The 13,331-nt window shown below is 43.6% G+C and overlaps 1 protein-coding gene across 10 annotated transcripts in view; it reads right to left on the bottom strand.

Annotated features, from left to right (window-relative positions):
- XYLB (xylulokinase) overlaps nucleotides 1–13,331 on the bottom strand; it is a 139,231-nt gene that overhangs the window by 93,171 nt on the left and 32,729 nt on the right. For 9 of the 10 annotated variants that reach the window (XR_014792461.1, XR_014792462.1, XR_014792463.1 and 6 more), the window contains 3 exons: nucleotides 9,189–9,304; nucleotides 8,408–8,481; nucleotides 6,992–7,088 (listed from right to left, as the gene is read on the bottom strand). Coding sequence is in view for 7 of the 10 variants with exons in the window: in XM_084859384.1 (XP_084715510.1) it covers nucleotides 6,992–7,088; nucleotides 8,408–8,481; nucleotides 9,189–9,304 (287 nt within the window). In the remaining 3 variants the exon portion in view is untranslated. Of the gene's footprint in view, nucleotides 1–312; nucleotides 498–6,991; nucleotides 7,089–8,407; nucleotides 8,482–9,188; nucleotides 9,305–13,331 lie in introns of those variants that run through there. The other variant, XM_084859388.1, reaches the window with a different exon arrangement.

The raw sequence follows: 13,331 nt of genomic DNA, 5'->3' as shown, positions 1-13,331 counted from the left end.
GCTCATGGATTCTGTCCAAAGAATTGTTATTTGAGAGTTACAGCCAGACTAACAGGGTAATGAAAGCAGGATGTCAAATGGCAAAACAGTTAGCAATCTCACAATCTCTACATCCTGAGTCTGGGAACATTACGTCAAAAAAACTCCAACCATTCCTGCAATACCTTTTTCCAATGTATTTTAATAGTTATCCAGATGGGAATGAGGTAGATAACCCTAACAGATGTTTTCCAAATCCCATTAAAATACATTCACAAGCTGAAAAAGACCCCTAGTTAGAAGCCACACTATGCTGGCTGAAACTCCACCTACCTTTTACCAAGCCATGCCTATAACTCAGAGAGAAGTCATTACAGACCAGAAAGAACTGTTCCATTGTTACTTGCATTTCACAAGCACCAATATATTTTCAAGGATGGGTGGAGATCACGGTCTCTAGATAACTTCTCCTTTAGTGCCACAACCATCTTTTGGAGAGAATACGAAGGGAAGAATGACTAAGAGGAAGAAGAGAGAGTTGAAAATAATATAATAAAGTAAAAGTGGATCCCCTCTTGTACAATGAAGTTGAAGGTAGATTTTGTAGATTTTGGAATCCACTGGTCTAGAGCAGGGGTGGGCAGAAAGTAAATATCCAGCATTCCTGACAGCTGGCCATGCTGGCAGGGGGCTTCTGGGAGTTGAAATCCCAAACATTTGGAAATCCACCTTCTGCCCACCCCTGGTCTAGAGGCTTGGTTATTTGAAGGAAACCTCCCAAAAGGAGGCACAGTGCACAATTCACCAGGAAGGTCCCAAGCCCGATTAAAATGAATGGGGCTGTGAAAGAGGATGGTAAATTGTGGCCAAGTTGTAGCTTCCTCTGTATCCTTCTCAGCCTAGACACTTTAGTTATGAATCCATGCCTTCATGGTCAGGAGAAGGGGCTATGACAAGTAGCACAAAGATGTCATAAACTACCCAATCTTCCCAGCTTCTCCACAGGTTGCAACAAGTCAATGTGAACCCTTCTTGGCTTGATGCTCCTGGACATGCCTGACAAGGCCATCAGAAGGATAAGGCTATCAATGACTACTAGTCATGATGGCTATATATTCTGCCCAGTATCAGACACAGCATGGATGTCAGGATCAGTTACTGGGGAACCCAAGCAGGATGGTGCTATTACACTCATGTCCTTGCTTGTGGGCTTCCCGTAGATATGTAGTTGGTCATTGTGGGAACAGAATGCTGGACTAGATAGGCCTTTGGTCTGACCCAGCATGGCTCTTATGTCCTTACTACTTTAGACAACTTAATGGCACTTGCCTCCCAGCATGCAATGACTGAAAAAGTCAACAAATATGGGAGAGGGAGCCTGTCTGAGCCCATTCTGGGGTCTCTTCCCAACACCTTCTACCTGGCAACTGCTGTCTTCAGTCAAGTGCCAACTTTCAAGCTATGCTACCACACATCAAGACAATTGCATGCTTCCTGATGTCAAGCGCCTAATCAAGAATGGTTCCACAATGGTAACTTTTTCTTTCCTTAGCCCTCACAGTGGTGTACAGATAGCCAATCTACACTGAAAGGACGCCTACTGTAACACCAATAGTTGCAGGTCAAAAGCGGTACAGATGTACCAAACAAACATGGCCGTAATACATCAAGAGAGGTATGAGAATATGGACAGAGGTTCTTTCCCTCCTGAAAGCAGAGGGAATAAAACTGCCATGGCTGCACAACATCTGGGTAAGGGATCCATTTTCCACTTGTGGAAAATTCTCAGTATAGGCAAATTCATATTGAGAACTGCCAGGCCCGGGTTTTACAAAGAAATCACGATCAAATCTTCCACTGAAAACCACTTGTTGTTCAGTCGTGTCCGACTCTTCGTGACCCCATGGACCATAGCACGCCAGGCCTTCCTGTCCTGCGCTCTCTCCCGGAGCGTGCTCAAGTCCATATTCATTGCATCAGTGATGCTATCTAGCCATCTCATCCTCTGCCGTCCCCTTCTCCTTTTGCCTTCAGTCTTTCCCAGCATCAGGGTCTTTTCCAGAGAGTTTTCTCTTCGCATTAGGTGGCCAAAATATTTCAGCTTCAGCTTCAGGATCTGTCCTTCCAATGAGCACTCAGGGTTGACTTCCTTTAGGATGGACTGATCTGACCTCCTTGCAGTCCAGGGGACTTGTAAGAGTCTTCTCCAGCACCACAGTTCGAAAGCATCAATTCCTCGGCACTCAGCCTTCCTTATAGTCCAGCTCTCACAGCCATACATTACTACTGGGAAAACCATAGCTTTGATTAGACGGACCTTTGTCGGCAAGGTGATGTCTCTGCTTCTTACTATGCTGTCTAGGTTTGCCATAGCTTTCCTCCCAAGGAGCAAGCGTCTTTTAATTTCATGGCTACAGTCACCGTCTGCGGTGATCTTGGAGCCCAAGAAAATAAACAGCATCATCTTTTAGGATTTTAAATAGCTCAGTTGGAATACTGTCATCTCTGCTAGCTTTGTTGTTAGTAACGCTTCCTAAGGCCCACTTGACTTTACTCGCGAGGATGTCCGGCTCAAGTTCAGTGACCGCACTATCATGGCTATCAGGGACATTCAGATCTTTCCTGTATAGTTCTTCTGTGTATTCTTGCCACCTCTTCTTAATCTCATCTGCTTCTGTTAGATCCCTGCCTTCTTTGTCCTTTATCATGCCCGTCTTTGCTCAAAACGTTCCCTTGAGATCTCCAATTTTCTTGAAGAGATCTCTAGTCTTTCCGATTCTGTTGTTTTCCTCAATTTCTTTGCATTGTTCATTTAAGAAGGCCTTCTTGTCTCTCCTTGCTATTCTCTGGAACTCTGCATTCAGTTGGATATATCTTCCCCTTTCTCCCTTACTTTTCACTTCCCTTCATTCCTCAGCTACTTGTAGAGCCTGATCAGACAGCCACTTGGCTTTCTTGCATTTCTTTTTCTTTGGGATGGATTGAGTTGCAGCCTCCTGAACAATGTTACAGACCTCCGTCCATAGTTCCTCAGGCACTCTGTCTATCAGGTCTAATCCCTGAAATCTATTCCTCACCTCCACTGTATATTCATCAGGGATATGATTTAGGTCATACCTGAATGGTTTAGTGGTTTTCCCTACGTTCTTCAATTTCAGCCAAAATTTTGCAACAAGAAGCTCATGATCTGAGCCACAGTCAGCTCCAGGTCTTGTTTTTACTGACTGTATAGAGCTTCTCCATCTTTGGCTGCAAAGGACATAATCAATCTGGTTTCAATATTAACCATCTGGTGATGTCCATGTGTAGAGTCTTCTCTTGTGGTGTTGGAAAAGAGTGTTTGCTATGATCAGCATGTTCTCTTGGCAAAATTCTATTAGCCTTTGTCCTGCTTCATTTTGTACACCAAGGCCATGCTTGCCTGTTATCCCGGTGATTTCTTGACTTCCTGCTTTAGCATTCCAATCCCCTATGATGAAGAGGACATCTTTTTTTGATGTTAGTTCTAGAAGGTGTTGTAGGTCTTCATAGAACCGATCAACCTCAGCTTCTTCGGCCTCAGTGGTTGGGGCATAGACTTGAATTACTGTGATGTTGAATGGTTTGCCTTGGATTCGTACTGAGATCATTCTATCGTTTTTAAGATTGTACCCCAGTACTGCTTTTCCCACCCTTTTGTTGACTATGAGTGCTACTCCATTTCTTCTAAGGGATTCTTGCCCACAGTAGTAGATATGATGGTCACCTGAATTAAATTCGACCATGCCTGTCCATTTTAGCATCGGATTTTCTTTTCACCACCAGACACATCCACAGCTGAGTGTCCTTTTAGCTTTGGCCCAGCCGCTTCACTCTTTCTGGCGCTACTTGGAAATACCCTCTGTTCTTCCCCAGTGGTATATTGGACACTTTCCGACCTAAGGGTCTTATCTTCCAGCGTCATATCTTTTAGCCTTGTGATACGTTCCATGGGGTTTTCTTAGCAAGAATACTGGAGTGGGTTGCCATTTCCTTCTCCAGCGGACCACATTTTGTCAGAACTCTCTGCCATGACCTGTCCGTCTTGGGTGGCCCTGCACGGCATAGCTTATGGCTTCACTGAGTTACGCAAGCCCCTTCACCACAACAAGCCAGTGTGATCCATGAAGGGGATCACTGAAAACCACTACGGTTTACATAGTAATCAGTTGTGAGTTCTGAAATGCTGCCAAATCAACAGCCCCAAAGAGTGATAAAACAGAATTGTTATCTATGGTTTGACGCCTCCCAAATGGCAAGAGCCCACTGACAACTAATCTAGCATCCCGGTTGTCATTACACCTCAGGATGTTGTTTAAATGTTGTTTAAATGTTGGTTCAATGAAATGAGAGAAGTCACTGTCATGTTGGTTCCAGAGAATAAGATGACAAAATAAACAGGATGGTGTCCTCTGTTGAACCAGCTTCTATTGACACAGAACAAGTTTGCAAGCTTTGGAATTACAGAGAGGTTTTTCTCATCTACAGGGGAAAAGTAGGTTTCAAACTGATGGGGGTGGTATCTGGAGGCATAGTCAAGGCAGAGTTAGGTAAGCAGAAGGCTAATCACCAAGAAAGTAGGCTGTGGAAGGCACAGCAGGCAGGCACTGTATGGATGGGGAGGAGGAGAGAGAAGCCAGGAAGCAGGTAATTAAATACACAGGCATCTGAGTATAGACAAGTTACTCAGACTGAGCAGCAGGCCAAAGGCTGGGGTGATTTAGAGCAGCGGTGCATAACCTCAGGCCCGGGGGGCAAATCCAGCCCTCCAGACGATAGCCCCTTCCTCTGGCCCCACTCAGTTTCCCCCAGAACTGATCATTTGGTGGTTTCCTGGCTGTTGTGCAGTTTTTTCCCCATTCTAAAAGATTGAAATGCCGCTCCTAGGCGTAGTTATGCAGTAAGAGCTTTAAGTTAAAATATGCTAGAATGTGGGGGATTTGGGCCCACTCCCTTCTGCCTTCAGCCCTGCCCACCACTGTAATGTGGGCCCAGGAGCTTCTTTGAAATGGAATTCAGCCCTCGGGCTGAAACAGGTTCAACACCCCTAATTTAGAGAGTCAGGACGAACCCTCACGTGAGAAACAGCTGACTTGGCAAACTGCAGTACCTCCTTCTGGCCTGCTGCATTGGTGGCGCACAAGCACAATGCTTCCCAAGCCAGCAGCTCCCTCTTCTGGCAAACTTCCAAAGTTATGCAGAGTGGAAGACACTCTGGTACGCCTACCAGAGTCCTCTGTTCAAGGCCTCCAAAGCCTTACACAACGTGACTTTTAAACTCTCAGCTTTCTTTACAGTAACATTATGGACTGGATTAAAAGGCACGCATGTCCTAGGCTGAACCATATTCTTGGGCCTCACATATTGTTGGAACACAGGCTGAACAGTTGTGTCCGCTACTACTACTCCCCTGTCGCATGATAACAAGGAGCCAGGGTTCTTGTGCCACAACCATTGCACAGACATTGGCGCATTGTGCAAGCATCGATTTGATTGTCTGGCAGACAACTAGGAGTCTTGAAAATCCCAGCTTTCATTTTTTAAAGAAGAAAAATAAGTCTCCGGGCCTTACGTTTGCTAAGAAAGGTTTGAAAATATGTAGGCAGTCCCCCCAGGAAAACGGAGAGGTGAACTGAGCTGAATTCCCAGTCAAGAGGTGGTTCTTCTATGACCTGCACTGCTTCACAACTATTCCTCAGGACAAGCAGGAGCAGAACAAATTATGCAAAATAAGCAAAACGTACATATTTGCATAATATATTCATAATATTTGCATGATACTTTCTCAGCATTGTGTTTGGGTTACCTCGGCAAGGAATTTTTTAGCGCAGTCACACAGCACTTTGACCCACGATAACTTCTGTAAAACCCTAATGCAGTAAACAGAGAGTGCCACAGTTCAAACAGATATTAGATCCCTCTAAGACTTGGAATGCGACTTGTTTTTAAAAGGGGCACAGAAGAAAAGTGACAAGCAGTCTCTGTGGAAAATAAGGAAATGGGATGGGGAGCATTACATACAAGTTGTTCACCTTATCTCCACAAATCAAAGGGTAGAACAGAAAGAGTTAAGCACGGCCTCGTTTGCACTTGCATGTGTACATGTTCTAGCTAGCAACATACTTTGCATCCCCTAGGTCAACAACCCTAAACAGGATACAGGGCGTTACTAGAGGATATTCCTTGAAATCTGATCAAGGCACGTTAGAACAATAGGAACACAGTAACTAAAAAAACAAACACATCATTCTTATATTGGGACTAGAAACTGGTGGCAAACTTTTGTCACACAGTTCAACGGAAGACTTTGTATGGTAAAGATTAAACGCCATGGCACAATTCATCCAACTGAACTGATCAAACTGCTATGAGATGGGATCTACTGCCCCCTCCTGGAGAGAAAGAATCGTCTAAAAACTGCATGTATGACAAGTTTGCCAGAGTTAGGATTATTTTCCCATGAACAGTGCCTAATGATATTTATCATTTGCACAGCATCATCCTACATATGTCTGCTTCAAAAAAAGATATACTAATTTCAAGGGGGCTTCCAGGAACCCTCCATATGAATGTAAGAAAAACCTGCTGGATCCGACCACCTAGTCCAGCATCCTCTTTCCAGCAGCCAGCTGCTTCCAGGAAACTCACAAGCAGGGAATGAAGGCAACCACCCTCTCCGGTTGCATGTCCTAGGCACCTGCTATTCAGAGGTATACTGTGCTTCATTTGGAATTGCACCCCAAATCAATTTCAGCAAATGTTGCCACCGAGAACAAAGACAGAGGGTGCCTGAAGAAAAGTTGGTCCTTTCGCATGTGTGCTTTGTTACAGTATTCACATTAAAAAGGGGTCCCAGTATATCATGCTGGCTGGAGAATGCTGCACATTGTAGGGGTTTTTCTGTCTAACATGCATAGGACTGTGCCCTAAATGGCATTTACCAGCTTAATCTAATATTCTTTTAGACCTACTGCAGTGCTGTTAGCACACTCACAGATTTGATATCCCAGCTTTTCAGCATGAATTCTTTTAGCCATGAACTGCCCTTCAATCATGGCCCGTATCTCCACTTCCTTAGAAAATGTTGGGACCTGCAGAGAAAGAGAGAGAAATCAAACAAACATGAATGCATCCAATCCAATGGGTGGGACCACGTTTTCAGGGGAGTGGGAGGGTTGACTTTAAAAGCACACACAGAAAATGCCAGATTTATGGTGCATTATGCATTTGTCTTCACCAGGGAAGTCTGTACTTGTAACAGTTATTCAGTGACAGGTACATAACACCCCAGGAGCCTCATGACAGCCCCAATACAACCCATATTGGCTAAGTTGACATAATCTTAAATACTGAAATCAAAGGATGGTGGGAAGTGTAGTACAACTGTACATTTTTTCTGTACTTCCTCCTCTATGTGAAAGGCTTCTTTTGAAAATTATTTCCAGAACATGTTAGCTCTTCTGGCAGGAGATCCGGGGGGTGGGGGGAGCGAAAGAGAGAAGAGAAGGCACAGCCTCATCTAAAGTCATTTATAGAAATCTGTATTCTTCTTGTAACCTGGATAAAACTGACCCTGTGACATGGTCACTTGCATTGGTATGCATGTCTACTGAAAAGTAAGTCCCATTGAGTTCAATGGAAGTTACTCCCAGGTAACTGTGCATAGGATTGCAGCCTAATTCAGTGAGGCACAGCATCTTTTTCCATTACATCTATTACAGTCTGAATAAGAATGCTGACATAAAAAGGACAGTCAGAAGCAAGCCTTGTTCCACAAATATTGACCAAGTCCCCAAAATTTCAGTACAATGCAACTGCATACTAGTTTAATAGGGTTGCATCCAATATTTAGAGTAGACCCATTGAAATGAATGAGACTTAAGTTAGACTAACGTTGGAGATAACCCATTATTTTTAATGCACTTAAGGCTGCAATCTGAAGTTCACTCACTAGGAAACAAGTCTCATTAAACCTGGAAGGACTTCCTTCCAAGCATACACCCTGGAATCAGACAGCAACTGTGCAAAGTGGTTTATAATCCTTTTCTCATTTATCCTCAGACAAGCCTGCAAAGGTGAGGCTGTGGTTACTACTTCCCATTTTAAAAACGGAAAGCAGTGGCTGAGAGGAGAATGTCTAGCCCAAAGCCATCACTATCGAGTCAAGGGTTGAGAAGAGATTTTAATCAAGATCTCTTGTGTCCCTGTACCATATTCTGTACATTCTGCAGAACTTAAAAGCTTGCCCAATGTTTTAGGACACTTTGGTTGGTCCTAATAAAGGCACCTACTGTGTATTTTGGAACACGCAACATTGTAACACATGACCATTTACTTGGAAGTACGAGCCACATAGGAAATTCATTATATTTGAAGTAATCCTTAATCAAACATGTAAGGCTGTTCTTACTTTGTCATTATGCTTGCTGAATCGGTGGATTCCCACAGCTTCTGGTATAATCTCCATCACATCAAAATAAAAACCTAAATGAAAAGTTACAAAGATGACATGTTTGTGTTTGATAACAAAAATATACCTTTAATCTAACAAATGAGTGGAGAGATAATAAACACTGGGCTGGTTCACATGTAACATGAAACCGTGGTTTGGCACAGCTAGCATGTTCCTCCTCCCTCTCCCTCCTCCCCTTACATGCTCTACTCAATTCGTGGTTTGTGGCGAACCACAGTCAGCCATTACATCTGAACTGGCAAACTATTTTTTTTCCCCTCTTCCCTCCCCATTTCTTTTTCCTTGCATACTGTGTCTATTTAGACAGCAAACCTGCAGGCAGGGATTGCCTTGTTTTACTGATTATATGTAAGCCACTCCGGGAGTCTTTTTGGCTGAGGAGTGGATACAAATACTTCAAATAAAACAAAGGCTTGCATTGGCCTTGCAACCCAGTATTGTAAACCAGGGTTTGACTATGGTTTGCAGTTCTGTTTTGCAAGGGGAAGTGGTCTACCTTTTACCGAGAGTTGCTTCTATGAATCTCCCAGTGGCTGCTGCTAGCCAGCATGTCTAACAGCATTGGCAGAAGGTTGCAATGTTGTTCTGATACAAGCAAAGGCACTGATTCTTGCATGAGTCAATTCTTTGTTGGCGCACGAGCTCAAAGTAATGGGATGGGAAAGAAACTAAGTACCGAGGCAAACCTTGGCACTCCCCTCTCTTCCAAGATACATACCCAAGTTTCCATCATTTCCGACAGGTGTAGATGCTAGTGCTTTGGAGAATTCTTCCCACGAGCCAGAGGAAAGCTCATCTCGAATCTTTTCTCTCATCAAAGAGCCATTCTTATAACTAAAATGATTTATAACATAAAAATAAGAATAACGGGCCAATTGCATTTCCCAGATGTTCTGTCAGAATTTTTAAATGACACCATTATTCGGGGGTCACAAAGCATAGTACAAGGCTGAAATCCTGTGTCCCTTCACATAAGAGTAAGCACTATTGAACTTAGAGGGGCTTCCTATTGAATAAGCCTGCATAGGATAATATTGTGAATGCAGGACTGTGGATCTGGATTTATACCCCGTTGGCATATAAAGTTGGATCCAAATTTACGTCTACATACTTAGTAGTCTGACTAACTTAATAGTTAGTAGTTTGTAGTTTGACTAACTTAGTAGATGACTAACTTAAGTCCCAATGATTACAATGGGTCTACTCCAAGTATAATTGAACCTTGATATTGATGTCAGTACAAAAACTAGTATAAGCCTGTCAGAAAAGGCTTACAGAATCCTGGAAGCTGGAGTTTCTGTGTATCACACAAAAGCTGTTGTTTTAACTTGTTTGTTTTTATTCTGTAAGCCACTGAGAACTTTTTCTTATAGGGTGGCCCATAAATATCAGAAATACATTAATTTTTTATTATTACTACTACTACAATCTCCTCTGTGGATCAAAATCCATATAGCATAATACTTTTTATTGTTGTTCAGTCGTTCCCGACTCTTCGTGACCCCATGGACTATAGCACGCCAGGCCTTTCTGTCCTCCGCTCTCTCCCGGAGCGTGCTCAAGCCCATATTCATTGCATCGGTGATGCTATCTAGCCATCTCATCCTCTGCTGTCCCCTTCTCCTTTTGCCTTGTCTTTCCCAGCATCAGGGTCTTTTCCAGAGAGTTTTCTCTTCGCATTAGGTGGCCAAAATATTTCAGCTTCAGCTTCAGGATCTGTCCTTCCAATGAGCACTCAGGGTTGATTTCCTTTAGGATGGACTGATTGGACCTCCTTGCAGTCCAGGGGACTCGTAAGAGTCTCCTCCAGCACCACAGTTCGAAAGCATCGATTCTTCAGCGCTCAGCCTTCCTTATAGTCCAGCTCTCACAGCCATACATTACTACTGGGAAAACCATAGCTTTGATTAGATGGACCTTTGTCGGCAAGGTGATGTCTCTGCTTCTTACTATGCTGTCTAGGTTTGCCATAGCTTTCCTCCCAAGGAGCAAGCGTCTTTTAATTTCATGGCTACAGTCACCGTCTGCGGTGATCTTGGAGCCCAAGAAAATAAAATCTGTCACAGCTTCCATTTCTTCCCCTTCTATATGCCAGGAAGTGATGGGGCCAGATGCCATGATCTTCGTTTTTGTAATGTTGCGTTTCAAACCAGCTTTTGCACTCTCCTCTTTCACCCTCAACAAGAGGCTCTTTAGATCCGCTTCGCTTTCTGCCATTAGGGTGGTATCGTCTGCATATCAGAGGTTGTTGATAATTCTCCCGGCAATCTTAATTCCGACCTGTGATTCATCCAACCCGGTGTTTCTCATGATGTACTCTGCATATAAGTTAAATAAGAAGGTTACAATATGCAGCCTTGTCGTACTCCTTTCCCAATTCTGAACCAATCGGTTGTTCTATGTCTGGTTCTTACTGTTGCTTCTTGACCCTCGTACAGGTTTCTTCAGGACACAGGTAAGGTGGTCTGGTACTCCCATCACTTTAAGGATTTGCCACAGTTTGTTGTGATCCACACAGTCAAAGGCTTTAGCATAGTGAAGCAGAAATAGACGTTTTTCTGGAATTCTCTTGCTTTCTCCATGATGCAGCGAATGTTGGCGATTTGATCTCTAGTTCCTCTGCCTCTTCGAAACCCCGCTTGTACTTCCGGTAGTTCTCGGTTCGCATACTGCTGAAGCCTAGCTTGTAGGATTTTGAGCATCACCTTGCTGGCATGTGAAATGAGCGCAATTGTGCGGTAGTTTGAACACTCTTTGGTGTTGCCCTTCTTTGGAATTGAAATGTAAAGTGAGCTTTTCCAGTCTTGCGGCCACTGTGGAGTGTTCCAAATTTGTTGGCATATTGAGTGCAGCACTTTAACAGCATCATCTTTTAGGATCTTAAATAGCTCAGCTGGAATACTGTCATCTCCGCTAGCTTTGTTGTTACTAATGCTTCCTCAGGCCCACTTGACTTCACTCTCGAGGATGTCCGGCTCAAGTTCAGTGACCGCACTATCATGGCTATCAGGGACATTCAGATCTTTCCTGTATAGTTCTTCTGTGTACTCTTGCCACCTCTTCTTAATCTCATCTGCTTCTGTTAGGTCCCTGCCTTCTTTGTCCTTTATCATGCCCGTCTTTGCTCAAAACGTTCCCTTGAGATCTCCGATTTTCTTGAAGAGATCTCTAGTCTTTCCGATTCTGTTGTTTTCCTCAATTTCTTTGCATTGTTCATTTAAGAAGGCCTTCTTGTCTCTCCTTGCTATTCTCTGGAACTCTGCATTCAGTTGGATATATCTTCCCCTTTCTCCCTTACTTTTCACTTCCCTTCATTCCTCAGCTACTTGTAGAGCCTCATCAGACAGCCACTTGGCTTTCTTGCATTTCTTTTTCTTTGGGATGGATTGAGTTGCTGCCTCCTGAACAATGTTACGGACCTCCGTCCATAGTTCCTCAGGCACTCTGTCTATCAGGTCTAATCCCTGAAATCTATTCCTCACCTCCACTGTATATTCAGAAGGGATATGATTTAAGTCATACCTGAATGGTTTAGTGGTTTTCTATACGTTCTTCAATTTCAGCCGAAATTTTGCAACAAGAAGTTCATGATCTGAGCCACAGTCAGCTCCAGGTCTTGTTTTTACTGACTGTATACAGCTTCTCCATCTTTGGCTGCAAAGGACATAATCAATCTGATTTCAGTACTGACCATCTGGTGATGTCCATGTGTAGAGTCTTCTCTTGTGGTGTTGGAAAAGAGTGTTTGCTATGATCAGCGTGTTCTCTTGGCAAAATTCTATTAGCTTTTGTCCTGCTTCATTTTGTACACCAAGGCCATGCCTGCCTGTTATCCCGGTGATTTCTTGACTTCCTACTTTAGCATTCCAATCCCCTATGATGAAGAGGACATCTTTTTTGGGTGTTAGTTCTAGAAGGTGTTGTAGGTCTTCATAGAACCGATCAACCTCAGCTTCTTCGGCCTCAGTGGTTGGGGCATAGACTTGAATTACTGTGATGTTGAATGGTTTGCCTTGGATTCGTACTGAGATCATTCTATCATTTTTAAGATTGTACCCCAGTACTGCTTTTCCCACCCTTTTGTTGACTATGAGTGCTACTCCATTTCTTCTAAGGGATTCTTACCCACAATAGTAGATATGATGGTCACCTGAATTAAATTCGCCCATGCCTGTCCATTTTAGTTCGCTGATTCCCAAGATGTCGATGTTCAATCTTGCCATCTCATGTTTGACCACCTCCAGCTTACCTTGATTCATTGATCTGACATTCCAGGTTCCTAAACAATATTGTTCTTTACAGCATCGGATTTTCTTTTCACCGCCAGACACATCCACAGCTGAGTGTCCTTTCGGGTTTGGCCCAGCCGCTTCACTCTTTCTGGCGCTACTTGGAAATACCCTCTGCTCTTCCCCAGTAGCATATTGGACACCTTCCGACCTGAGGGGCTCATCTTCCGGCGTCATATCTTTTAGCCTTGTGATACGTTCCATGGGGTTTTCTTGGCAAGAATACTGGAGTGGGTTGCCATTTCCTTCTCCAGTGGACCACATTTTGTCAGAACTCTCTGCCATGACCTGTCCGTCTTGGGTGGCCCTGAACGGCATAGCTTATGGCTTCACTGAGTTACGCAAGCCCCTTCACCACAACAAGGCAGTGATCCATGAAGGGGAATACCTTTTATTAGACCAACACAAAAAATAACAACAAATGTGAAAGCTTTTGAGATCTCGTCATCAGGCTGTAACATCTTGCCTGATGAAGCAATCTAGAAATCTCAAAAGTCTGCACAGTTTTGGTGATCTTTTGAGTTGGCCTAATAAAAGATATTACACAATATGGATTTTGGCATTTTTCTTAT

This window comes from Heloderma suspectum, chromosome 5, assembly GCF_057233095.1.
Source record: "Heloderma suspectum isolate Gila_16-S chromosome 5, 16-S_ref, whole genome shotgun sequence".
Taxonomy (NCBI): Eukaryota; Metazoa; Chordata; class Lepidosauria; order Squamata; family Helodermatidae; genus Heloderma; species Heloderma suspectum.
This window is presented reverse-complemented; position numbering and strand designations above follow the sequence as displayed.